Source organism: Anguilla rostrata, chromosome 7 (assembly GCF_018555375.3).
Source record: "Anguilla rostrata isolate EN2019 chromosome 7, ASM1855537v3, whole genome shotgun sequence".
Taxonomy (NCBI): domain Eukaryota; kingdom Metazoa; phylum Chordata; class Actinopteri; order Anguilliformes; family Anguillidae; genus Anguilla; species Anguilla rostrata.
Window position 1 is genome coordinate 21,506,717 of NC_057939.1, and position 27,172 is coordinate 21,533,888.

Genomic DNA, 27,172 nt, shown 5'->3' on the forward strand with positions numbered 1-27,172 from the left:
TCCTGGAGTTCCTGCTTCTGTTTGCTCGGGGATGACGGCGGGGAATAAACTTCGGTGACCTCTATTTCCTCGTGACCTGCCGTTATTTACAGAGCTGGATCCCCAGGTTCCATAACCCAGAGGGAAGGTAGTGTTAGCATTATGCTATTAATATTTTAAAAAAGCAAAGAAATAAAAACTGCCCCTCTCTCTCAGACTGCGAAGGGTTGACAGGGTTGAGTTCAGCCAATCACAAAGCCTCCTGCCCTGGCAGACGTGTGTGAAGACAGCGTAATGGAGGTAAATGTCCCCATTATTCACCCGGCCTGTTGGAAAGCATGACACATGACCGTCCATTGTGCTCCCCTAGACAATGGCTGCACTGTTCACCCCAAATGTTTCTCACTCGCTGGACTACGTCACTCTCTAAGTCTACACAAACTGAACTCAGATCAGTCAAACGGCCACCGAAAGATGCGTTAGAGACTAAAAATGTCCGACCTTTTTTTAACAAAACTGGAACGCCTCCAAAATCTCCTTTCTGGAAAGGGTAATTAATAAACACCGAAAGAGTCCATTAGGGATGCTCCATAATCGATGCACGCACGTCTTGAGAGACTAAACAAGTTTAATTTTTAAACATAGGAACCCCAGATGTTTTCCCAAATGAAGCACTTTTGTTTTATGGTTTTCATTTTATTATAGGGCTGAAAAAAATGCCTTATTTTGTCTGCATAATGGACCCGCATCAAAACTTGACCCAGTAGCGGAGCACGACCACCCTGGGGATGGACCTAGACTGCTGCATATACAATAGGGGCGGGGTTGGCGTTTCTGGAATTGGCACCAGAAAGTCTGAGCGACAGGAACAGGTGTGGCTCTGCCAGGCGGTGTTGACAGCAGCTGCCATGTGATGGAGGGGCTAGCTTCTGTTTCATTACCTCGGCGAAAGGTTTTTTTTTCTCCCAGACACACCCATGCCAACGCTACTCATTCTGATACCCAATCCCCCTCCCAGAACGATGACACCTCTCCCGATCAACACCACCACTTTGGACACGGGCCCTTAGTAGGTAGAGTGAAAGCGTCCGAAACGAGATGCTGGCCCAAACTCAGCCCCGGAGATATGCTAAACGCATCCCGTGGCTAGCCAGGGCTTTCATACCCCCGATTACCAAGACAGACTGCACCAAAGCCATGTTCTTACTGCCAAATCTGCTATGCAACAATGAAACATCATTAGCTGGCCCATAGTGCAGCAGGTGTCCCACCAACGGGTTGTAGAGGAACCTTGAATAAGAGCTGTCTGAATATCCTCAAAATTAAACCACAGACCATATAAAAATATCCATAAATATTAATAGAATATTAATGTTATTATTAATGGGCATTACATTTGTTTTATACAGTTGAGTTTTCATCACAGTGAAAACACAGATGTTTCCAAAAACAACCATTGAGCAACCTGTTGAATAACAAGGCTGGTTGCTCACTTATTTACTTCAATTACTTTCCCCCCCCACCTGTTTTCAATTTCTCCATCTCGGCTGCCACTTCATCAAAAATGAAATTTGCACAATTTTATCCAAGGATGACATCGGCAGCTCAAAACCAAATGTCACCCTGTGCCTCTTGTTCACTCAGACCCCACCCCCCTCCCCCAATGCCAGAATCCACCAACGAACCGCTCCATAACAACAAGCCACCGCCTGCTTTCCATTCAAAGCAGACTTTGTTTCATTTCCTTCGGCCATATCAGAATCGGAGGTGTAATCCACAGGCCTCAGCCGACAACAAATGCCTCTAATCTGTGGTGAACCATATGGCTGGGAGCGGGGGTCTGGTAAATCTGTGGCTCCACATTTCCAAAGCTTCTCTCCGCCGCGGTCTGAGGTACGAGGCGGCCGCTTCGGAGAGGAGCCCGGAGCGCAGGCACTCTGGGTCGGAGATGAGCGGCCAACCTTTGACCCGCGAGCCTCATCGCTCGATCGCATCCGGATTATTGGACGCGGGCGTGCGTGTCGAAATGAGACAGCTCGCTTCATCTTCGCTTCCCGAGCAAGGGTGCGAGCCGAGCGTCAGGTGAGCAGAATCTTCCGGCGAGCAGGCTGGCCATTTTAAATGTGCAGCCTAGTGCACTGCCAGGCCGTGCATGGAGGGGAGTACTCTTCCCTTCCTCAATCTGCCGGGAGCACTCATCACATCCACGTTATTTCGCAATATTCAGTCCCCCAGAAGGCGTCATGTGTGCAGCGCATGTGCGTTGACCAATCCGAAGCCATCATTCCAGGCATAATGTTATTGCACTGCTAAATCATAAGTTCACCCTCAGGCATTAAGGCTCTGATTAAGTAAAAGCAAACAGAATGTGGACCAAATTAACAGAGGCATCGTTTCCATGACGATATTGATTAGAGTGGTTCTGGCTGCAAAGACTTTTTTTTTTTAATGACATAAAATGATCGCCACACAGCTAACACCAACACTCAGCAGACCCAGTTATGTAGTTGTATGTGCTTTCTAGTGAGGTACAATATAACTGTGATAAAATACTTTGATGTAGTAAACATCAATTCCCTTTGTGACACAGACAGCCACAGACAGACCTGTATAGGCTGTGGGCTGCAGCACACAGTAATGCAGTGCAGTACAATGCAGTAAAGCACACACCTTTGCTGTTGCCATGCTGGCCAGACTGTTGGCTGCCCGTCCGTTCTGGACAGATGCTGGGGGCTCAGGAGTGGAGCCCCACCCCCACCCCAAATCCCTGCAGTACCGGCTGTGAGCGCAGTCTGGTTCCCCAGCAATTCATCAAGGGATGCGAGCTCCTTTGACGAAAAAGAGTTTAATTGCCAAGGCAACAGTTCGCATGAGGACCAGGACCTGAGAAAGGGCAGCACCAGACTGATTTTCCATTTCCAAATTTCCACCATGAGCTGTGCTGAAAAGCGTGCTTTAGTTCTTTACAGTGTGCAATATGACCTTTAACAAGCGCCTGCCTGCGTTTCTTTCTCTACCTCAGGAGACAATGGCAGCATTGTAGCATGAAGGCCATATTTTCAGTCAGGCAATGTGTAACTGTGAGCCCCTCCCCCTCCCGTGCAGACTCCCTGATGCTCTTCATCATACTTCATATTTAGAATAACTACAGTTCACAACATGAAGTCAGAGAGTGTGTCATTGTGGAGAATCATTTGTGATTTAACGGTCGCCATAGACTTGGTGATCCACACAGTTGTTTATGTAGACAGCTACAAATGTTGACATCCATTCATAGCAGAGTAAAGTCTAGATTAAAAATGGATGATAATGGATGGTTGTATGGATGAATGAACAGAGGCTTTAAATTAACATAACCTTTCTCGAAGTCAATAGATTACAAGATGCTGCACTAAGGTCAACGGGTTACAGTCAGACTGTCCCGAAATGGCTCCCGAGAACCACCCCACTGCATATAAGCCACTGTGACACCCTATTCACGCACCAACCACTAGCAGCACTACAACAGAGAGGGTTAATGAGAGCGTGCACTCCCTCCTAGGGCCCTGCAGCCAGTACGGAAGCCATTTTAAACTCATTTAGGACACCGGCCACTCCCACACCAGTTTATCTCATGCATCTTATAACAACGACGTATGGATACACACACACACGCATACACACATTTACACCCAAACAAGCATGAACACACCCATTCAAACTCAAACATACACACACACACACTTGCAAACACAGACACGGAAAGAAACAGAGCAAGAGGCACATAACTAACAAGCACAATAAACATTTTATTTGCACAGTGGCGCATGATCACACCGATGAAAAAATCAATATCACACAGCCTCACCTCACAGAACAGCTCCCAGCTGCATGTCTCTAAAGCTTCCCAGGCCCGCACGCTAACAGCTCCTAATCTCATCCTCTACGCAGTTTAATGTGACACTGAGTGGCAATGATGACCTTCAGATAAATTAAATAAAACGAGACACGCTTTTAACCCTTCAAGGTGTAAGACCTCAAATATGTGATTAGAATGTTCTTAACTGAATATTCCAATGCTGATGTAACTGTCACTACTGGTATTTGAAAGCAGTGAGCTCTAGATAAATATGTGGATTAATAGAATTCTAATAAAGTTGACCTCACAAACAAAGGGTGGTGGTGGGGGGGAAAACAAATCATTCATTGCCAGAAATCTATCGTAAGGAGTGTTCTAGTCTTGTAATGAGAATGAAAATCTCATTTTTCTTCTCTCACGTACAAAATACTACCTTGTTTTAAGTCATTTTTTGCTTAATAGCAGAACTTGTCTCACTCCATTACCAAACCTTGAAATGAGTCAAACTGTCTTGCCTAATTGCCTTTTTTTTGCCTTATTAAGAAAAAAGTAACAGAAATAAGACTGCGGGTCTAAATATAAAGTCTAAACACTGTTGTGAAGACTGATTTATTTAGTGTTTTTTTCAGTGTGTTACGACAGCAGCCGGTTACCTGCGCGCTGCAGGTGGACGCTGATGCTACAGTGACCCTGAGGAACCCCGGCTGCCTTAAGCCGCTTTTCCACCGCATGGTACCAGCTCGACTCGACTCGACTCTACTCGACTTTTTCGGTTTTCCATCGGGCAAAAGCACCTCGTACCTGGTACATTTTTTTGGTATCACCTCCGTCGAGGTTCTGAGCGAGCTGAGGCGATACCAAAAGGTGACGTGAAAACACTGCGGACCACTGATTGGTCAGAGCAACGCGTTTCATGCGGTGTCGCTATGACGACCGGCTACATTGATGGGAGTACTACACCGCAGTGGAAAACTAAGTACCTGTTACCAAAAGCGAGTAGAGTCGAGTAGAGTCGAGTCGAGCTGAGCCGGTACCATGCGGTGGAAAAGCAGCTTTGCTGCTCTTCCCCAGCAGGATGACGCTAGCTCTCGTGTCCCCGCCGCAGGAGTACAGTCCTACTCAGCTAACGGTGATAATAATGTCTATCTAGGCACTGCTTGCGATCAATGCCTTCACCAACAGCACTGAGTGCAGTAAGTGGCCCAAACACATCATTCCTGAAAATGGAGACCAGATCATCTATACAGGGGTCTAGCTCTAAATATCCTGGTAGAAGGCACATGAAAGTCCTCCTCCACGAAAAGAGATCAAAGGGAGATGAATCAAACAGGCTGCATTCATCTTAAAAACGCAGCTTAAAATTCAGCTTATATAGCTTTTGAATCTTAGGCAGCCTACCCCACAGGACTGCTGAATGATGAGGATGTTATATCTGGAATATTTATTAATGCAATTATCTTCTTGTTTATTTGTTGCCGATTTACAACCTTTCAACATTTCCAATCTCGGTATTTCAAATGAAGATGACACATGCAAAACAAAAAAAAATCAAACGTACATCTTCCAGTCACCAGAGAGGACAGAGCCATTCACCTTCATGTGACGGACCACAATCTGTTACACAATCCATTTAAATAAGCAGCACCAAATGAGTCTCCAGAGCATCTGGAACCTCAGTGAGAACTACATTACCATATTTGCCAGAGATGGTAAATGGTAAATGGACTGCATTTATATAGCGCTTTTATCCAAAGCGCTTTACAATTGATGCCTCGCATTCACTGGAGCAATTAGGGGTTAGGTGTCTCGCTCAGGGACACTACGACACGCCCAGGGCGGGGATCGAACCGGCAACCCTCCGACTGCCAGACAACCGCTCTTACCTCCTGAGCTAAAGATCTACAATGCTTTATAAATTACAACTTTGTCAGGGTTCTGGAATTGCACAGAATACACCCCCATAAGAACTACAAAATGATTCTGGAGCTGCATTGCTGCATGTAAGCACACTCGTCTCCCTGACTAGTTAGGAACTGTCCCAGTCATTAGCAATTTTTTGATTATTGCCCTAACAGTGCGAGTGTTAGAGTGTCATTAATTCTCAACATGACTGTATATCTTGTATATTAAATTAATCTAGTCAAATTGTAATTAGAATATATTTCTAACAAACCTCTTCTCTGCTTACTCCTTAACTGGTTTTGTTAATGGAGAAGCAGGTAAGGAGTTAGGAATTCATTACCCATCATATTCTGCAGAGGTGTTTAATAGGGATATTTCACGTTTTTTGCTGGTAGAAACCAGAAATCCTTACTGCATCATTCACATTCATTTACAGACTCAATGTGGAAGAAACCAGAGCCAGAGGCAGCCATACAAAGTGAGAAGAGGGAGGCCTATGGTACTGTGCCACACTAGAGAGAAGAGGCTCTATACCCACAGACTGTGGCTTCACACATATCAGTCTGAGCTACATCCACCTGCTGGTCTCACCCACTATCTTTTTTATCATTATGTAATACAAACGCACTACAATGAGGCGAGTGAATCGTTGTACATGCCTATGTTACATTTATGATGTGCTGAGCAAAGGATATGACAACACGCTGTACAAACAGCATAGGCAATAGCAGTATTTCGTGCAACGTAATTAATGCAGATTATTAAATCCCTTGAGTGTGCCAGAATAACTGAGGCAGTTAGCTGTCACGTGGAAATGACTGATGCTAAATGCATTTATAATCACGTCAATGTGCTCATCTGCCAATTCCCAGCTTAATCCACCCTACAAATGTTACAGAAACGCAGCGCACAGTATTCTTCCTGTACTGAAGTTCAACATACTTTATTTTAACGAAACCAATGTGTTTTTAAGCTCTTACATCCTTTTCTTGCGTATTTTCACCAATCTTCCCTCTTTCACTCGCACGTTTCTCCTCCGCCCTCTTCCTAAGGTAGTCTCACCTGACTCTGCTCTCTTCTGCTTTCCTTTTACATCTGTCCTTCCCACTCATCTCTTCCTCTAATTTCTCATTTAATTTAATCGCCTCTCTACCCTCCCATCCTTCCACAAATCTGCATTATTGATGCCCTCTCTGCGGCCCGGCTGAGGGAGAACAGATGTTGTCAACATGTAAGGCGTAAAATAAACCACGGCTTTCTCCGTGAGGTGAGTTATTTATCGCGCGGTTGGAAGGAGAGGAAAACCGAATTCTCACGGACCAGCAAAACATAAAATCAGATTCTGACTTGCATTTGCACCTTCATTCCGAAACTGTAAACCGTAATGGATTCAGGCATCTGCTGTCGCCGTTATTTAGCTAGTCACTGTCAAAACGGACATAAATCTCTCACGGGGCACCTTTACCAGATGCAAGGACTCCGGGCTGTGCGCAATTCAAGAGGAACACTGAAGGAGGCTGCAGTAATGAGCTCTGCTAAAGATGACTTTTGAAGTACTGGTGAAGAACAGCTTTATCCAAAATAATATTGTAAATATAAATGGAATGCACAACGAGAAATTTGAAAGATCATCGTTCATTTTACACTTGTAGCTTCACATTTGGATTTTCATTTTTATGTGTTCACGTTTAGTAATGCTATTTCAGGGACATGCCCCGCCTTCATTTTCACCGGGATTACCTTGGCAATTTAGCATGTACCAGTCTGTGATTGTTTTTTTCATGGTGCTGTTGCAGAGATTAGATATAATCCTGGAATCATTAATCCCAGTTCACTGTTGAATAAGAGACATTACAGAAAACATGCAGTCTCATCTAAATAATGACATATTCAAAATTTAAGAAATAGACATTCTTTAACTAAGGGCATGGTCAGAGCAAGAGCCAATGGGAGGTTCACTAGAGTGCATGATGAGAGACGTTCCATCAGTATGGTGCAGCATTAAGATAGGTGTGCACTGGGAGTGACTGTCTGATGACGTGGGTGTGACACCTCCCAGTCTCACAACAAGGCAGCATCACACAGGTTACAATCATGCAATTTGCCTGCCAACAAACTCCATGACCAATAATGTCTACGGATCTCAGGTTTTCTTCAGAATACCATAAAAAAAGAGCAAACTTGCAGACCTCTGCCATCCCAACAAATAATATGGTTCCTTTTGACGGGACATGAAAATAATTGGCAGCAGGCTAGTGTGATTTCAGCAGTGAATCAACAAGGCCACTGCAGCCGAGGGGTCTCTATTTACACTGTTTCTCTCAGGTTATGAGGAGGCATGCACTGTTTCTCTCAGGTTATGAGGAGGCATGCACTGTTTCTCTCAGGTTAGGAGGAGGCATGCACTGTTTCTCTCAGGTTATGAGGATGCATGCACTGTTTCTCTCAGGTTATGAGGATGCATGCACTGTTTCTCTCAGGTTATGAGGATGCATGCACTGTTTCTCTCAGGTTATGAGGAGGCATGCAGCACTAGCGCAATGCTAGGCAATGATGCCTTCCTCTTATTTATCTACCCGACATTCAGGGCTTCAACCAGCCTGGAGGGCCTGCCGCTCGCAAAAGGAGAAAAAATACTTGGCGCCAGATCATGGCAGTGTGTCGTCTCTCATGAGCTGAACACTTTCATGTCACCCATTACAGTAGGGCGGTCAGAAATGCTAACAGCAGTGTAGCGTCGCCCTCATAGTGAGGTGTTCTGAGGCGATTTTAAAGACCAAAAGCTGTGGTGTAACATCTCAGAGGGTGGGTGGGGGAGAGGGAGTTGGGGGTGTATAATTCCTAAATTACAATGTAACCCCCTGCTCCCCTGTGGTAAGTTTGTTCCACCAGCCTTTAAGGAAAACCCTTAGAAATCCTCTGCGAAAATGATAACACTTTGGCATACATTTTTATTAATTAGGCTACATTCAAGGATCTGACACAAATCCCTGGGAAAACCATAACAAGTACCTGTGTACTAATTACTGCGCACTTTGAATTTTATATCCAAAGCTCTTACTCTTAAGGCCCACACATCCTTTTATTAATGCCTGAGACAACTGTCAGATTGCTTATACAGTACTGTCTAGACTGGAAAATCTTTTACTTAACATCTTCAGCAATCCTTATTTGCCCATTACCGACCAAGGTATATAAAGTCAAATTCAGTATATTCCTGAAATGACACGCTTATGCAGCTCTGAAATGCATGTGTTGATCTCCATGTGATAACTAACACATGTAGTGATAATGCATTCATGGAAATCAGGACTGAGTGCAGATCAGAGAATGTGTACTACTGTGTGTTCCTCTGTGTTAATGGACTATTCAGGCTTGACGCTTTGTGCTGATGACTTGAAGCTAATCACTGTGCTTCCTGAAAACACACCTGTAACTGATAACAGTTCCAATTAAATCATTCACTTTTCTCAACTGTTTTATCTAGCATTCATTAAGTTGTCTGGTTTTATTGCAATTGCAGCTCAAAAGAAGTGAAGGAATTAATCTGCAGTCTGGCGTCTGAACAATCTTGATGTACAAATCTCATCGTAGTCAAGGCAACAACTCAAAGAGCTTTCAATATGCATATAGATTATCGGGTTTATTTGCGGTGCGTGCCAGTATAAGTCCTTCACTACTATATCTGCTAAAGCGAACACAAACTGAAACCTATGCTATGCGATATATAACAAACACTAAGTTGTCTTGTCCGCATTGAGAAGTCTCTTTTCAATTCCCAAAAGGTCAGAATGCCTGAAAATCTATTAGTCTTCCAACACACCGCCTCAGGAATGAAATTGGTGAGCAACTGACAGTGTCCTTAGCTCTAACTCAAGAGCTGCAGCGAAGCAGATGCTGCAACAACATGCAGGAAGAAGCAATCGGTAAACTAGACACTGAAAAACACGTGATGTCAGCGTAATGCTAGCGTGTTTCGCTGTGCGTGTCATTGCGTGAGGACGGTGCAAAGCCGTTATACAAGGCACTGAGGACACATGGCTTAAGGGTCAGAGTGCGCACGGACACAGCCGGTACTGCACAAGGAAAATCAGCGAGCATTTCACAAGCCTGAACAAAGAGCATGGGGCAAAGAGATGTGATTTTAATTTAGCAAAAGCTCCTCACCAACTGTGGCCAGAAAGCTAAAGGTTTCATTCCCAGATTGGGAGTCACCCTTGAATTTTTCAATAAGGTAACTTACCCCAACTGCTTTGGTAAATGTCCAGCTCCATAAATCAATAGTGTAAGTCAGCTTAGGCCAGGGCCTTTCCTCAATGAATAAATAATGCAGTAGTGCCAAAATCTCAGACATATGATTTAATTGGCTGATTTACACAACAGGAGCACACGAGGTGAAACACAGAACCCGCCTTCTCCTCCCCACACCATGCACACCGTCCAGGGTTCACACCCACAACCTTGTTGCCCTGGCCACAGTGCCCATAAACAGCTGGCAGAGAAACCAGTGTGCAGGTGGTGCTGTGAAACATGGGCAGGGATGAACACCTGCCACCTGTCTTCCCCTCACCCAGATGAAAGGCTATGTGCCGAACGGCTCACCCATGGGCGGCACAGGTGCGCTCCAGTGACTCACTCTCTCATTCTGCTGGCCGGTGCACCTTCAGTAACGGCTCAGCACTCCTGCTCTGTACAGCAGCCAGGACTGTAGCGGAGCTTCTCAGGGTCCTGGACTCTATTAAATGGTACAGTGCATTGTACGGTGCATTAAAATGCACTGTAGAGCCAGGTTAGGACCAGAAGGCCTAGAGTCAGCGGTACCGCCAGCCAAACGTTCCGGTGACAGTGCACTAAAACACACTGGCAGCGAAGACTCCAGAGGAGGACCAATAGGATGCAAAGGCCGGCTAAAGGGTGCGTGTCAGCAATGGGGAGGTCACAGACTAAAAGGTCACCTCCAAAAGAAAGAAGAGTGACCCATGGAGTGGGCTTCCTGTGTCTCGAACTGTCATGGCCGCTCTGAGAAAGCGCCGGTGCTGCGGGAAGGGGGGTGCCGGACCATGCGGCGAAGTTCATTTGCAGCTTGTTTTCGGTAATGGCGCTTCTCAGCTCCGCGGCACGCGCACGCCGCTCTCCCTCCGTTCCGCAAATAGACACGCGACTGAGGGGCAGCCGTCTGTTAGTCAGGGGCTACTGCCTGACTGGCCGCTCAGCTCTAACACAGGACGGTGGAAAAGCGAGGGACAGAGAGAGGAGTGTGTGCTGAAAACACAGGGATTTTAGAAGAGGGGTGAAGATGGGGCCTGTCCCACCCCAGACCCTGACTCATCACAGACACGGGGAATGGAGATGGCCCCCAACACACAGAGCTGTCTCGCTCCAGTGCCCAGTTTCTGCTCGAGCTGACAAACGGAGGAGAGATGATCAGTTCAGAGCCCAGACCGCCTGGCTGACGGAAAGGCCTAATAGGAACCACGGGTTATGCAATCAGATGAATGAGATCTTGAGATTTCACCCCCTCTGCGTGTCGGAGACGAGCTGTGAGTGCTAGTGATATGGGGGGAGGGGGGGGGGCTGTCCCCAACACCTCTCCCTCCACAGAGCAGGGAGATTACCTGCTGTTCTCTTCATCCCTCCACAGAGACTACTCTTTCCCCCGGTCCGGCTCTTCCCTTTATCCCTCACAGTCCTAACCACACATTCAAAATGCATTTTCAGGAAATGCTGTAGCTGACAAGGAGGAAGGTAGTAGTAGTATAATGGGTAAGGAACTGGTCTTGTAACCAGAAGGTCACAAGTTCGATTCCCGGGTAGGACAGTGCCATTGCACATTTCAGCAAGGTACTTAACCTGCATTGCTTCAGTATATATCCAGCTGTATAAATGGATGCTGTGTAAAAAAAAGTTGTGTAAGTTGTTCTGGATAAGAGCATCTGCAAAATGCCCGTAATGCAATTATAATGTGACAAAAAAACATCAAATGCTCCCATGACTGCACAGGAAAAGGTTTACGCGGCACATTTAACGTGTCGCTCACTGTATCAAACCAGTGAGCTGAACCGCGTTCTGCACAAACTGCACAACACAACGTGCGTAACCGTGACGATAGGAACTTAGGATTTTGACAGGTTCACCTTCACATTCCGCAATATCAGCTGCCTGCCTGTCTGTCTGCCCGCTGCAGCCGCGAACACAAAATCCACAGCGCGCCGATCTGCAGTCTGCGTGGGGCCCGGGGTACGGCGGGCGATCGAGCAAAGCGGCGGCGGTCCTGGACACGGTCCGGTCACTAACGGGGACGTCGTCCCCTCCGCAGCCAACGCTAAAGCTATCAGGCTGCTTTGAGAAAAACAAAACGCATTACGAGCACACCGCGTTACGCAACGGCAGATTACCCCGAACGCCACGCACTTTCGATAAATAAAATGCTGCATTAAATTGAAAACGGGAAGAGATTACGGACGAGGGCACATTCTGTGCTGATCCTCCCTACCCCCACCCCAGCCCACCCAGCCTGAAAAAAATATCACCCCCACCCCACCCTCCCATATCCTGTCTCATCTGACACCAGTGAAATAACATTAACATACCTTTGATCTTTCATCTGCCACATGTTTTTCAAGGTTTTATTTACTAGGTTTCACTAGGTTTTCGGAATGTTATTTCTGGAAGTTTGTCAACTGAGAAATTTGAATATTTTTTCGCATATCTCTCCACCACATCTGGCATTTCCAGCTGCCTGCCTCACAGGCCAGTAATCCCACAACTAATCTGTTTGATAAAATCCACAGCAGCGAGCAGACTGCGTGTGTAGTGGAACACACTGCACTGCCAAATGCAATGTGACAGTACATCTATCAATCTACACATTATTTTCTTAAAGGTAGATTCAACATGCAAAAATGATCACGTAAAGCTCTGTTGGTGTTGAGCTGTCATGAGCACCAGTATACAGACTCTCCTGCCATTAGATTTGTATAAGGTTTAAAAAAAAGCAATGGAAAAGTACCAGGGTAGAGCAGCGATTGCGGGCTCTCCTTATAAAAACACATGCACTGATAATGCACTGCATAAATGAATATGTCCTGTAAGTGGCAATCCATTACACATATAGTAAGACAAGCAAATTAACCCAACTAAAACGAAAACAGTGTGGATGTCACAGACATGTCATAACCAATTAGGGAAACTAGCATTGTGGAACTGGCATTGAGTACTTGCATTGCATTGCTTCTGTAACACGAGGACTACATCTACACACACACAAACAGTCTCTCACAAACAGCAGCAGAATGTCAAGTCACTCTCCGGGATGTCTTATCTCAAAGAACTCTCTCTTCCCCCCTTCTCCTTCCCCCTCGCCCCTTCTCCCTCTCGGCAGGACAGGGGGGTTTCCCTGCGTGTCCCGAGCCCGGACGGGCCGTGACACCGGACCCCCCCCCCCCCCCTTCTGACAGAAACACGCGGAGCCCCCGCACCTCCTGCGGCACGGCTGCTCAGAAGGAGCCAGCGAAAGGAAGAGAGGAACGCAGAGAGGGGGGTGAGAGGAGACACAAGCCTGAGAGAGAGCAGCCCCCCGATCGTCCAAAATAAGCACCCCGCGCAGAACCGGAAGGAGACTTTTCGGAGGTGAGGCGGGAGCCAGGCTTTAGAGGACGCGCCGCACCAGGCCGCGGGCCGTTCTCTTCACAACACTAGAGGCGCTGAGGGGGGCAGTAGAGTTTGGGGGGGGGGCAGGAGAGGGTGGTGGTAGGGTTGAGCGATGGAGGCAGTGGTGGAGATGGAGGCAGATCACAGTGGTGTACATGGGGCTGAAGGACAGAGCAGGGGCAGAGATGGGACTGAGTTATGGCAGCTGAGGTGAATTACAGCGCTTTAGGTGGAGGTGGCTCGGTGGCCATTACAGGCGGTTGAGCTGTGACTTGGCGGGGTCAGCGATGCCAGAGAGCTGGCACTCCACTCGGGAGCCCGTGCAGGTGTAAGCGGGATACATACGCTGGTTTAGGTGGAGGCGGAACTTGATGGAGATGTTTTAGGTTGAGGTCACGCTCAATGGTGGTGCCAAGGGTGATGGTGGTGTTGAAGGCGGAGGCCACACTCGCTGGAGTTGTGAGGTAATATTAATGAAGGCAGAGGTGAGACTGTGAAGGAAACAAGAGCGGAAGTCTGACATGATGATGGAGATGAAGGTGGAGGTCAGCCCCAAAGGCGGTGGTTGAAGGTGAGAGCGAGAGATGGAGGCAGCAAAGGCGGAGGTGTGGATGACGCCGGACGGCGGCGCTTTTCAGCCGAAGTTCAGAAGCAGAAGGTGGAGGCAGCAGCGGGAGCGGGAGCGGCCGGCTCCGCGAGCTCAAAGGGGAGGGGAGGAGGAGAAGGAGGAGGAGGAGGAGGAGGAGGAGGAGGTGGCGGGTCCTCGTACCTTGCGTTTGCGTTCGGCCCGTTCGCGGGAGCGCCTCCTCCTCTCCCGCGCCTTCTCCAGCGCCTTGAGGTCGGGCGCCGCCGCCTGCTCCATCTCCCCCCGGGCTTTCTTAAGGTGCGCCGCCGCGTGAGCCATGTTTCAGCGGGTCTGGCAGGAGCCGCCACGCGCGAGAATGCGGGGGGAAAAAAAAGAACCGGGTCTCTCCCTCTCTCTCTCTCTCTCTCTCCCTCGGTCGGCGGGATCCCCGGCGGGTGACTTTGCGCCAAGGGCAGACGCGAGCTGCCGGTCGCCGCGCTGAGGAACGCTAACGGCAGCGGCGGTGGCTGTGGCGGCGGCGGCGGCGGTAGCGGTAGCGGTAGCGCTAGCAGCAGCAGAAACGCTGCCTGCTCCTCCCACGGCGGTCTGCGGAGCTGATCCGCTCTCCAGCCCCGGCTCCCGGTAACCCGCGCAGGCTGCGTCTGAGGTGTGAGCGCGTGCGCGTGTGTGTGTGTGTGTGTGTGTGTGTGTGTTGTAATGAGAGAGGGAGGGAGAGAGCGAGAGAGAGAGAAAAGGAGGGGTGGGGGACGCATCTGATGCTCGCGAAGGGAGGGAAACAGAGTGAGTGAGTGAGTGAGTGAGTGAGAGAGACAGAGAGTGGGGGGATAGAGGGAGAGGGGAGAGAGAGAGAGAGAGAGAGAGAGAGAGAGAGGGGGATAGAGGGAGAGGGGAGAGAGAGATCCTCCCTCGGCTGCAGAGACACCAGATGCTCTGTGAGGCGGTGGAGCTGCAGGTTTGTGAGCCTTCAGCCATGATGGTCTGGGCTACGAAACAATGATTTCCACCCACCAATCACACAGCATTAGAGAGAGAGGGATAGGGGGAGTGAGAAAGAGAGGGCCTGTTGGGACCAGGAACACAGACTGTGTGTGTGTCCTCTAAGTGTGAGGAGGAAGGCACCACATGAGCAGAACTGAGGGGGGGGGGAGGAATGCTCCTCAGCCTCCCAGCGTTTTAATCTTAACATGGTACAGTCTGACTTTATGATTCTCAACTGCTGCTTTCTATTGCAGAATGCAAACTCATTTCTCCAGTGAACACACACACACACGCACACACACACACAAATATATACTATATATTACATTCCTTCACGAGCACAATTGTAGATGAAATCCCACCAACCCACATCACACAGCAGGTGAAGTGCAAACACACATTGCAAAGGGGTTCTATTCACTGAAAACACCTACAAGATGAGTGTTTACATGTGCATCTGCATTTCTATGTATGTGTGTGTGTGTGTGTGTGTGTGTGTCCCTCTGTCTGTGAACACTGTCCTGTGTTTGTGTGTGTTAACAGACTCAAATGGACAGCAAATGGCAGTAGTGCTGAGCATGCTGTGCCTCAGCATGCCAGAAAGCCAGCAGTACCTGCTACCAACTGACACCCAGAGAGAGACTGAGAGAGAGAGAGAGAGAGAGAGAGAGAGAGGGGGCAGAAAGAAACAGTCAATGAAAGATGAAGGGAGAGAGAGGGAGAGAGGGAGAGAGAGAGACAGATAGACAGACAGGCAGGCAGATAGAAACGGAGAGAGGAAGGCAGAGAGAAACAGCGGGTGAAAGATGAAGGGAGAGAGAGAGGGCGACCGAACGCCGGCCTGCTCTGCTCTCTGCTGTAAATCAGTCCTCTGCAGCTGGGAGCAGCAATCTGAGTGGTGGGCGGCTTCAATAATGCATGTCCCCTGTCCTGACCGGGAGGGGGGGAGGGGGCAGGAAAACAGCAGCACACGGGAGCGGTAATCCCAGGCATTTTAAAGCCCTATTAAAGATGTCTGCTCTGAACCCCTCCCCCTCCCCCAGAGGAAGTGCTAATCTCCTCTCTCTGCAGTAAAAACCTACATTTCCCAGCGTGCATTGCACAACATGCCACAACACTCCCACAGCAAGTGCAGAGTGGCTTCAGTCTGAGGCTGCAATTGTTTCCCAGGTGACCAGAGGAACATCATGTGTCCTCTGAAATTGTGTAAACTACGCCACACTGTGAACACTTCCAAGACTACAGCTGAGCCAATACTCTCCAGTATATCAAGACAAAATATAATAAACAGTTAGAGAAAAACGTAAGAAGATAAGAGGATAAAGAAAACTTTACCAGCCATACCAAGGCTAGCAAATTCAGACATTTTGATCATAAAATCATTTACAACGTGGAATCATATTCTATATCTTTTAATGATAGTAGGCATCATCACCCCACAGGTTGAGAAATAAAAATTAGGATCGTTTAGCCTGTGACCTTCCCGTGCCTCATCCACGTAGCACCCAACATCTGAATCGTTTCGTGAATCATGAAATCATTTTCCCAAAAATTCATTTCCTGGGCAGTAGCCCACCATGCCTCAGGGGTCTGATGCACATAATACAGTACAAGACAGAGCTTCCCGCCCTCATCAGAGCCGAACTTTCACAGGTGTGAAGATTCCTCAGCGCACACAGGGAGAAACACAAGAGTGTAACACAGTGAGAGCCTCAAATGAGACAGGCAAGGCAAGGAACCTGGAGCCACCTGACTCTAGAGCCCTCCCTATGCTACCCCACATATATTTCCTTCCTGTCCTCTGGTTGTATCACACTACCATACTGTTAACCACGTCTTTTGAATAGCTAATTATACCCGAATTTCATTATTTAGTTCATAATCTAGTTTTTTGTCTGGATAGTTTATACATTGCGTTCTTTTATGTAGAGAGTGCACTGAGCATCATGTAAGAGAAGCTCTTTAAGTTTTTTATATGGTTATTATTGCCATTGCTTGTGATCCCATCTGTGAGTTCCTGGGGGATGAAGTATATTGTGGGATTATCACTATCTCCACTGCAGACAGGTAGCTGGCATGGTGCAATTATAGTTTGACTCAGGCCGACAACAAACCCTCTACCTGTATTGAGGACTGGGCGTTATCTGCAACCACAAGGTCACGGGTACGGCCCCAACGCCATCAGTTGCCGCAGCGACCATCGCTGTTTTCGTTGCCCAGTGTCCTCACGATCCCATTTAGCAGCCTCTCAGGCAGCGGCACAGCTAAGAGCGCTAATCCTTAAATGCACAGCAGAGAGCACATTCCCCTCATTTTTAAACCAATGGCCCTTTCTCTCACATTAATTACTCAACTCACTGAAAGTTTGCTATCGTTTGATCACACCTGCATAGCCTACTTTGGCACTCTAACCTATTTTGGGTACTTTAACCCGCTACTCCGAGTCACTAAACTGGAACTACTGTATGGTACTTTTGCTGCTCTGTTCTGCTCAAAACAGGCAGCATGAATTGGCAACATCAGAACTGTAAGCAATGCAAATGCATTATTCTGGAGAAGCCAGGGTCCAGCCGGGTTAAGCTTAAAACAAAAGGATTTGGTATGATTTAAAACTGCTGCTGTTTTCAGCACCATGGACAGGGCTACAGTACATAATGTGTGCCCACACACTTACCAAGCTTATATGAAAGATCGAAAACCTCAAAACTGCCAAAATGAGCTAATATCGTTCCAACAATGATTTTACAGCCAAAAGTTAAATATACTAACTTGAGGCAAATAAATCTGTATACAGAAAAACAAACCACTGCTCTGTCCTAAAAATTCTCAAAATTCATTGCATGCCCTCTCCATCCTGGTACTGCAGATAATTGCATAAGCTTGGCACTACAGTGATGCAATGCACTTAACTAGAGTGTGCCAACAACAGGAAGAGTGATTCAGTTCAGTGGGATTAAAATGGGACCAGATGCAGGCAGCACTATGCAACGAAACAAGAGAAATCAGTTATATGCAGTCATAAATGGCCATTTACGGCCAGCAGCCATACCATCACGCACTCTGCTCCTGCCGATTGGCTGAAGCTAAGCAGGTGTGGGATTGGTTAGTACTTGGATGGGAGACCACCAGGGAATACTGAGTTGCTGCTGGAAGTGGTGTTGGTGGGACAGCAGGGGGCAATCTTCCCTCTGGTCAAATAAAACCCCAATGCCCCGGTGCAGTGACGGGGACACTGTGCTGTAGGAGATGCCGTCTTTCAGATGAGACGTTAAACCGAGGTCCTGACTCACTGTGGTCATTAAAGATCCCATGACACTATTCGGAAAGAGTAGGGGGGTTCCCCGGTGTCCTGGCTAAAATCCCAGATCTGGCTCTCGCAAAAACTTGCCACCTAATCATCCCCTGATTTAATTGGCTAAAAAATGTTCTCTCCCTCCAGTGGAGCTGCTCAGTGGCCAACAATAGAAGACTGTGGTTGTACTGGGCAGCTCCCAGGTGTGAATGTGTATGAGTGTGAAGCATGGCGTTCCTGCAAAAGAACATCCGTGCTCAGTGAACCTACCCTAGGTAAATACATTTTTTAAAAATTTTAAATAAAGAGTGGACGGTAATGATATGATTCACATAGTATGCAGTCACAAGGAGATAACTGTATTCATATGATTCACACATGCAGTCATAAGGAGTGGACTGTATTCATATAATTCACATATAGTGTGCAGTCACACACCACTGTACCAATAATTCACCCTCAGATTGCAGTATGCTTTTTGTGCATCCTAAACTGACAATAATTACACCATTTGAAGCATAACAGAGGGTTTTTGTCCTTTATAAGGGTGCAAAACAAATTAAGAATTGCTAGTATTTGTGGGCAGGGCTCATTTCCAGAGTCTTGTTCAAATCCTGCTTGGGATGCTGCTTTCTATGCAGTGCGTAAACAACCTTGGACAAGGGACTGAAACCATAAAAAATGATATGTGTTAGATGGTGCTTCCGCAGAATGAAGACACGTTCATAGACTGCAGGAATGTCAGATGGGATGTCAGAGTGTATGCATATTTTCCCTGCTAGTAGAAACCTTCCAAAGCCAGATCCTGCAGTGATGAGGGGAGAAAGGAGGCAGGATTCATGAAGGACACATCTATGCCCAGATCAGCTACCCCTTATCACCCCTCCCTCGAGCAAGAGTGGTACGTTCCACTAGCAAAGGATTGCTCTGAAGGGATTTGCAGTAAGCCATGATGCCGCCGCAAACTGTCGAGTCAGATGGTGGTGCTGTTTATGAAAGTCTAATTCTGTTCACCTGGCAACGGCACAATACTCTGTGTCTACCCAAGCCCTCCTGTGCCAGGATTCTCCCCTCCAATAGCTGTCACAGAGTCTAGTCACGTGACCTCAGCCCGATCATCCACTCTGGGGAGTGTCACCGGCTGCCACTTCATCAGAAAAACAAGAGCCAGTCCGAATTGATAAAGGGCAGGTCTGTGTGGTGCCACACCAAGAACGGACCTTTGAATCCACCTTTGAGTGACACAGTTTTATATCTAGTTTGGCACTTTTAAAATGAGCCCCAGAGAGTGGCATGTATACTATATACAGCCATTTTAGTACATAATCCCTAGGAAACAGCATACATATGCTTGGCACTTATTGCCTGTGCATTATCTTAGTTAACTGACTAATATATAGCCTGGCGTATTGAATACAGTCCTTACCAAATGGCATAGATATAGTGTTTTATACAGAGCCTGAGTCTATGCATGTGTTTGTCAGTGAACGGTTTTTTATCTGGACTGGCACTTTATACACGGTCCCCAATAAACAGCAGCTGGGGGCTTCAGCTCATATTTGAGCATCTGTACCTCTGTCACATACAGCGAGACACACCTAGCACCTGACACGCACCACAAATATAAAATGGCAGCATAGCACTGCTGTGTCATCAAAGGACTGCTCATTTCAGGGCTCTTACATGTTCTTCACGCCCTCTGAACAGCACACAATGACTCCGTGACTCACGCCAGAATGCCGCTACATCCCCTGCAGTGCATCGTGGTATACCTGCCATGCTTCGCCATGCATGTGTAAATCGTAGTGTACTGTCGGTGCTAGCACACCGGCTGTACTGCAAAATAACAGGCAAGGAGAGCATTGTGCTGCCTGACTGCCTCTTCAGCTCCAGCTCCACCCTCCCAGTGTCTCTCTTCCCTTCACTACAGCGCCATCTGCTGGCAGATTCTTGCTCAAAGGGCTAAAATGTAAGATAACCAGAAGGGAAAATAACATTCTTCCAACTAATAAAATGCAGATGGTTTAGGTATGGTAGGGATGCATCTCTAACCCTCCTGTTATGTTCGGGTCAAATTGACCCTTTTAAAGTTTGAAATCTAGGAAAAATACTTAAAATTATTTTTTCAGTATGAAACTTCTTATACTGGCCTTAATTAGTGTAATCAACATTCTAAATGAAAATGGTTCATTTCATGTATTTGCAAACCCCCCCTGTATGTTTATATCACTGGGAACATTTTTGCTGTACCTAAAAAATGAACAGAACAGGAGGGTTAAAAATGGCTAAATAATCTAAATGATTTGGGACAATGTATTTCTCAAATTTATCTAAAATTAGTTTTTTTTTTTTTTAAATGTTAATTTTACTCATTTGAACATTAAGGGAGTACTTGAGCACTTTACCTTGAACAATAGGAGTAGTAAAATGTACAAAGTACAGACCATTTATCCCCCAATACATTTTATTTTGCATCTTGAATGTGCAACATGGTAAACACACACAAGCAAACATGTACACATGCAAACACATGCATACACACCCACGCACTGACACATCTGGCCAACAGATGGCATTCAAGAGCTAAAAAAGATGTACTGGAGGACAGAGATGTTATGAAACCATGAAAGTGACTGTTTTTAATGCTGGCTTCAACAATGCTACAGCATCACATGTCTGACCAAACTCTGAGTTCCCTGAGTTTAAATGTATTCTATAAATATTTTATCCATTACATAAGCCACACCCGCAATAGGCTCCACTGACAGAAACACATGGTTTTGATAGATAATGCTAATTGTAAGGGAGGGAATGGAGGTATTTAACCACCTGACTGATATCATGTTTGACACACTGCATGTTTTCCTGCCATTTCCTGTTTAACAGTTTGGGAAAGAGTGAGACCAATGACTGACCGCTGGTTTAACTTCCCAGGAGCTGCCCAGTTTGTTATGGCAAGCACGAGATAGGCACAGTGAATATGCCATATGATAAGCACAGTGAATATACCATATGATAAGCACAGTGAATATACCATGTGATAAGCACAGTGAATATACCATGTGATAAGCACAGTGAATATGCCATATGATAAGCACAGTGAATATACCATATGATAAGCACAGTGAATATACCACGTGATAAGCATAGTAAATATTCCATATGATAAGCACAGTGAATATACCATATGATAAGCACAGTGAATATACCATGTGATATGCACAGTGAATATACCATGTGATAAGCCCAGTAAATATTCCATGTGATAAGCACAGTGAATATACCACGTGATAAACACAGTGAATATACCATGTGACAAGCAGGGTGAATATACTGCCCACCCACTGCAATGTCTGTCTTTCAAGTACACCCCAGAATATAAATCCACCTGAACCATGTAATCTATATGCACATAATTCAAAGAGCACAGATGGTGTAGGGTTGGTTCCCTGGTTACATTATTTATATTACACCAGTTGTATAAGGTATGTCTTAAAGGCATACTATGCAGGACACATTTTCATCTTGAAAATATTATAGAACAACTATGCTCAGTCACTACTATGATGCACTGGCAATCTGTGTCTGGGTGCTTGCTAGTCTGCTTGTATTTGTTATTCTAAAAGGTGCTCTGGACATTTCTGGGTGTGACTCTTTTGTTTCTGAAAAGCATGGGGCCAGAAGAAGAAGAAGAAGAAGAAGAGGAGGAGGAGGAGGAGGAGACATGTTTGAATTGACTAGAGTGGTGCACTTTCAATTGCCCAAGAATTTGCTGTGGGTCTGATATTTCACAAAGAAACAACTTAAGGCTGCAATACAATGTTATAAAGCTACTGACACAGCTAGCCAGAGCAAAATAAAGTGGCCAAAACTGGGCTTCGGTTTTTAAGCTCATTTCTGGTCTTGTTGAGAGACATTGCTCACTAGCACCAGCGCGGCTGGCTCCAGCATTGGTGTTTTAGCCTCCTATTTCAATGTAAGTCAATGGTAACAATACAGTAAAATACGAAGTCAATCATTTTTTTCCCCACAAGTAAATGTGGTCGCAATAGGTGTTTTTTCTTCACCTAATGTCTCCCCATGTGCCAATTTGTTAAGTTATTGTGTTATATGGACAAGATTGTAATATTTTTTGGACGAATCAGGGACAGTTTGTGTCACTGCCAAGTCACTGTAGCCTATCTCACGCACTTAGTGGATGACCAGACTTCATGCATATACGGGTCCCCCTTTTTTCTCTACTTTGTCTCTGGCTCCAATTTGTACAAAATGGTGGCACCCACAATCTACACCTTCCCCGGCTTTAAAACGCTTTTCACCAAGCCCATGGCGAGTCGATGGATGACTTGGTCCATATTTTTCTACAGTCTACGGCTGGTGCGTAAGCTTTGTCACCTTGGGGTATAGGCGGGGCTAAGAAAGGAGGAGGAGACGTTTTTGATTGTAAACACAGGAGCGAAGAATGGAAAGAAATCTTGCAAGGTATGCCTTTAAATGTAGATAAATATCAAACCAAAACAGCAGAATTCTTAAATACCATGATTTAATTACAGTAAGACCTGTGAATTTCCATGGAGTTTAATAGGAAGGTTCTCGCAAAAAAGTGAAGGGGAATTTTTCATTCCAGTGGGCTCACTATATTATAATAGAATTTCAGAGGAAAAGGCTTTCATAGATTATGATACAAAGAAAAAACAGATAAAATGTACTAAAATCCAAACCCATTGAGCATTTATTACAATTTATTCATCCCCATATTCACCCTCAGCCTCAGATGTCTACAGTAAACAAGATCAGAGACTGGAATATCGCCAAGAAGTGGCCATGAGCTACAACTGGCCCTTTCTACAGTGTCCTTTTTCAGTCAAATTACTTGTCATTATCATTACACAACACTTCCCAAAGAACAGACCACAGCTCTCAACCAAACGCACGAAAGCTGTTCTCTGAGGATACAGTCTGTGGTGAAATTCCAAGATCTTTCCAAAGAGAGTGAGGTCATTCATGTTTCACACACATTCACAGATCTTCACTACAGACGGGAGTGTGAACAGGCCGACCTCAGCTGTGGGACCAGGAACACATGCAGACACACACACGCACACACACATACATGCATTACATTTATGAATTAGTCAGACACTAGGACTGGCCTTAAAAAGAGTTGTGGAAGAAGAGTTGTGAGTACACAAACTTTCTGGTGCATTCTCTCTGAAATGGTCTGGAGCTAATATAAAGGTCAATGATTTTAATTGTTTTAACTGCCAGCTCATTACATTTTTTGTAGCACAAGCAAATGGGATCAGCATGTCAAGTAAGCATGTGAATAGGTGGCACGTATATACAGTATGTGAGTCTGTCAGTGTGACTGTCTGCATCTGCGTGTGCATGTGTGTGTGCATGCATGTGTGTGCGTGTGTGTGTATCTGCATGAGCGTGCGTGTGTGTGTGTGCACGAGTGTGCTTGCACATGCGTGCATGTGCATGTGTGGGTGTGAGTGCAAGTATGTGCCCACTCCTGCAGTCAGAGTAGGGTGTGTGATGTCTTCATACAGGTCCTCTCTGTCCCACACATGCTGTATTAAGGATCCAGCTGGTAAATCTGCCCCCAGGTTCCTAATCCTCAAATCCAGCCTAAGAGAGTGGAGCCAGATGGCTTTCCATTTCCACAGAGCACAATTCAATCAATCTGCCACAGCAGGAAAACGTACACCAACACAAAGATGTTCAATAATTTTATAGTAGAGAGGAAAATATAACACACACCTAAAAACACACAAACACAGATACACAAACACACACACAGTATGTTATCATTATCCCCATAAATCATGCATGCAGGCTACATCTGCTTTCCTGATTTCATCTCCAGAAAGCACTGACTACTCAGTCATAAAGTATTTCTTAACCTTCCTCTAGGTTCCACGTGCACATAGAGTGTGGACATTTCTGTAGGTGTGTATGGAGAGAGTACATGGACATGAATGTGTATGTGAGTGAGTGAGAGCATGTGTGTGTGTTTGTGCTTGTGTGTGCCAGTGTGTAAGTGTGTATTATCTGGGAGTAGAGCCCTTTGCTTTGAATGACAAATGAGATGAAGTATATACAAATTCCTCAAGTGTCTGTACAATATGAGTACGAACCCCTTAACTGCCTCAGTCAGCTTCATGGCTTTGCCTGAAAGGGGGGGCATCAGATAGTCACAAGTGCTCACCCACATGTACACACACACACACACACACACAAACACACAAACACCCAGATGTATTCACACACAAGCACACACACCCACACCCACAAAAAGACACATGCACATACACCCACATGTTCTCTCTCTCTCTCTCTCTCTCTCTCTCTCTCTCTCTCTCTCACACACACACACACACACACACATCCTTCTTGCTGGAGGCCATATATGTTATGGCTCTATTCATTTTACACTAAGGCATCAGTCCCAGAAGGGCAGGGTCAAAGCTATGCATCATACAACCAATTACTGGATAAAGGCATCAAAGCAGCAAGTGCTTCAGAGTTGAACAGGCACACAAACACCCCTACACTCTAACTGTGCACGGAAGGGGGGGGGGCGTTTCAACAGTAACTACTGTCCTCACTGTAGCTCCATCCAGGCCACTCTACAGTGGCCAACCCAATAACTAATCAACTCAACCAAGCGACAGCACATCCATGTGGAATCAAAATTCTGATCAAGACAGCAGGCCTGATATTCTTCTTTTACACAATTAACATCCTTTGTTTTGCAGAGATGTTCGCTACCATCCCATAGCCACTCAACACCACACAGAATCTGGCTGGCAGTTCTACACAAGGTTCCATCTTTGGTTACCAATAGGGGATCAAGGTGAAATTATAGATTTTTTGAGGTTTTTTTGTGGAGTGTTTGCCATAATAAGTATTGCTAATTTGATACTTCACAATAACCATAAGATGTACCATTAGCATATGTTGTTCTTTGTCTTAAGTCAAACCTAGATATGTTTCTTGAATTGCAATTCATAGCTTCTACTCTACTCCATGCACTTCATTATTGTCGCAAAGCCTCAATTTCTGATTTCCACTTACCCCAAACACTGGAATAACTGTCTGAGTGCTTCTCTTGTGATGGGCTCTGTTGACTTATTCATTTATAAAGATTGTCATATCTAAATCCATGACTGACTGATGGATTGGTGCCATAAGGTCACAGGTTGGCGATCGACATCCTGACGGTTTCCAAATGAGGAAACACAGAATAAGGGTTTCCTCCAGGGATAGGAGAGAGTCCATTAGATCATATGAGCTGCACCTGGGCAGAGATAAATCCTGACGGTTGCCATGTTGATCAGACTGACTCAGCGGAAGCCTGAGAGGCCGGCTGACCGGGCAGCAGCGGGGAGCGATGGCCAGTAATTACTGCACATCCATAAAAGCGCTCAGTGCCTGTTTGTGTTTCTCTCCTGACAGAAAAAACAAGGCTAAACAATTAAAATGTGTCTGCATGACGCCTTAATCAGCAAACAGGTTGTGCTGGTAATCTTTCAAAGCTTAATGCTCAAACACCCTCACAGGTGCACGTGTTGCAGTAATTACAGAGGAACTAAGTCCCTAACTCAGAAAAACAAACCTTAAAAACAAGACACGTTCAACAGCGGCATTAATCCTTTAAGGATAACACTAGTCATTTCTAGTAACTATTTTTTTCAGTATCGTCAGCCAATCCCATGAAAATGCTAAAACGAAAAATGTTTCTGTCCAACTCCCAGCACCTTTTGACACTTTTCTACCCCATTTAGCATTCAACCAGGAAAGCCATTCATTTCAGTTGTGTGCTGAAGTCATTAAATACAGTTTAGAAAGACAAACTATAATCACAAAAAAAACATGGCCATAAATTAGCAAATTGTTCTTTTTGGGACTATTTTCAGTATTTTGGTGTCGCCCTGAACTACAGTACTTTCCACATATTGAAAAAGCTATCATCGTCAAACTTCACAAAGTTGTTTCAGTAAAAAGTACAAAGATCAGGTTCTTTGTAATGGTGCATTATGCTGACCAAAGCAACAGTATGTCTCTTTGACTTGTTTTAATAGCTTTTGGATAACAATAGATTATATGAGTTCCAGTATTTCGGCATTGGCTAGATGGACAATGATTGTTTGTAAGATAAATTCATTGGAGTTGGACAGAAACATTATTGGTTTTGGTCTTTTCATAGGATATGTTGACAATACTTGAAAAATGAAAATTACCGGTGTTATCCATTAGGTTAAAAACTACAACTGTGCAAAAAAAAAAATTTTTAACTGTAATTAAAGAAGATTCATACTCAGTATGATTTTATTTAATAAACATTTGGCTGAAATATGACAGGGTTACAACATTCTATCTTGAGCATGGAGCAGTGGTCAGAGCAGCAGTGTGGATCAGTGGTCAGAGCAGGAGCAGCAGTGTGGATTTTAAGTCATTTCAGGAAATCATTCAGAAGATTAGTCTGACAAGGGTCCAACACAGAGTAATGAGCATGAAAGGCTTGCAATATAAATAGCTTCAGCAAAATCAGTCACGGATTGAGGGTGATAATTACAGAGACAGAGACTGATTATGAACACAGCAGAACAACACACATTATTTGGGTGGCTCTTTTGTTCTTTGTTTGAGTCAGACCACAGGAGATGCATCTCCTTCCCTGCAACGTAGCGTAAAGCGCTGGTTACCTGTGGTGTCCCTGAGGTATCACAGAGAATCAGACACTGTGGATAGCGGATATGGGATGGCACGGGTGTGCATTACCAGACTGATTAGACATCCTAAGCAAGTCAGAAGCTTCCAGGAAGAGAACGGACAGACACTCAGACACGGGGTGAAATGAGGAGTGAGCGATTGAGAAGGCACTGCCATGCCCCTCCCAAACAAAAGCCAGTTTTTTAAATCAGGTTTAAAAAATAAC

The 27,172-nt window shown here is 45.7% G+C and overlaps 1 protein-coding gene across 33 annotated transcripts in view; it reads right to left on the reverse strand.

Moving 5' to 3' along the window:
* ank2b (ankyrin 2b, neuronal) overlaps positions 1-27,172 on the reverse strand; it is a 200,101-nt gene that overhangs the window by 92,095 nt on the left and 80,834 nt on the right. For 11 of the 33 annotated variants that reach the window (XM_064343649.1, XM_064343634.1, XM_064343648.1 and 8 more), the window contains exon 1: positions 14,139-14,774. The exons of 3 other annotated variants lie outside the window; for them this stretch is intronic. In XM_064343649.1, the coding sequence (XP_064199719.1) occupies positions 14,139-14,273 (135 nt within the window). In that variant the 5' untranslated portion in view covers positions 14,274-14,774. Of the gene's footprint in view, positions 1-14,138; positions 14,775-27,172 lie in introns of those variants that run through there. 19 more of the 33 variants (XM_064343650.1, XM_064343646.1, XM_064343669.1 and 16 more) reach the window with 5 other exon arrangements.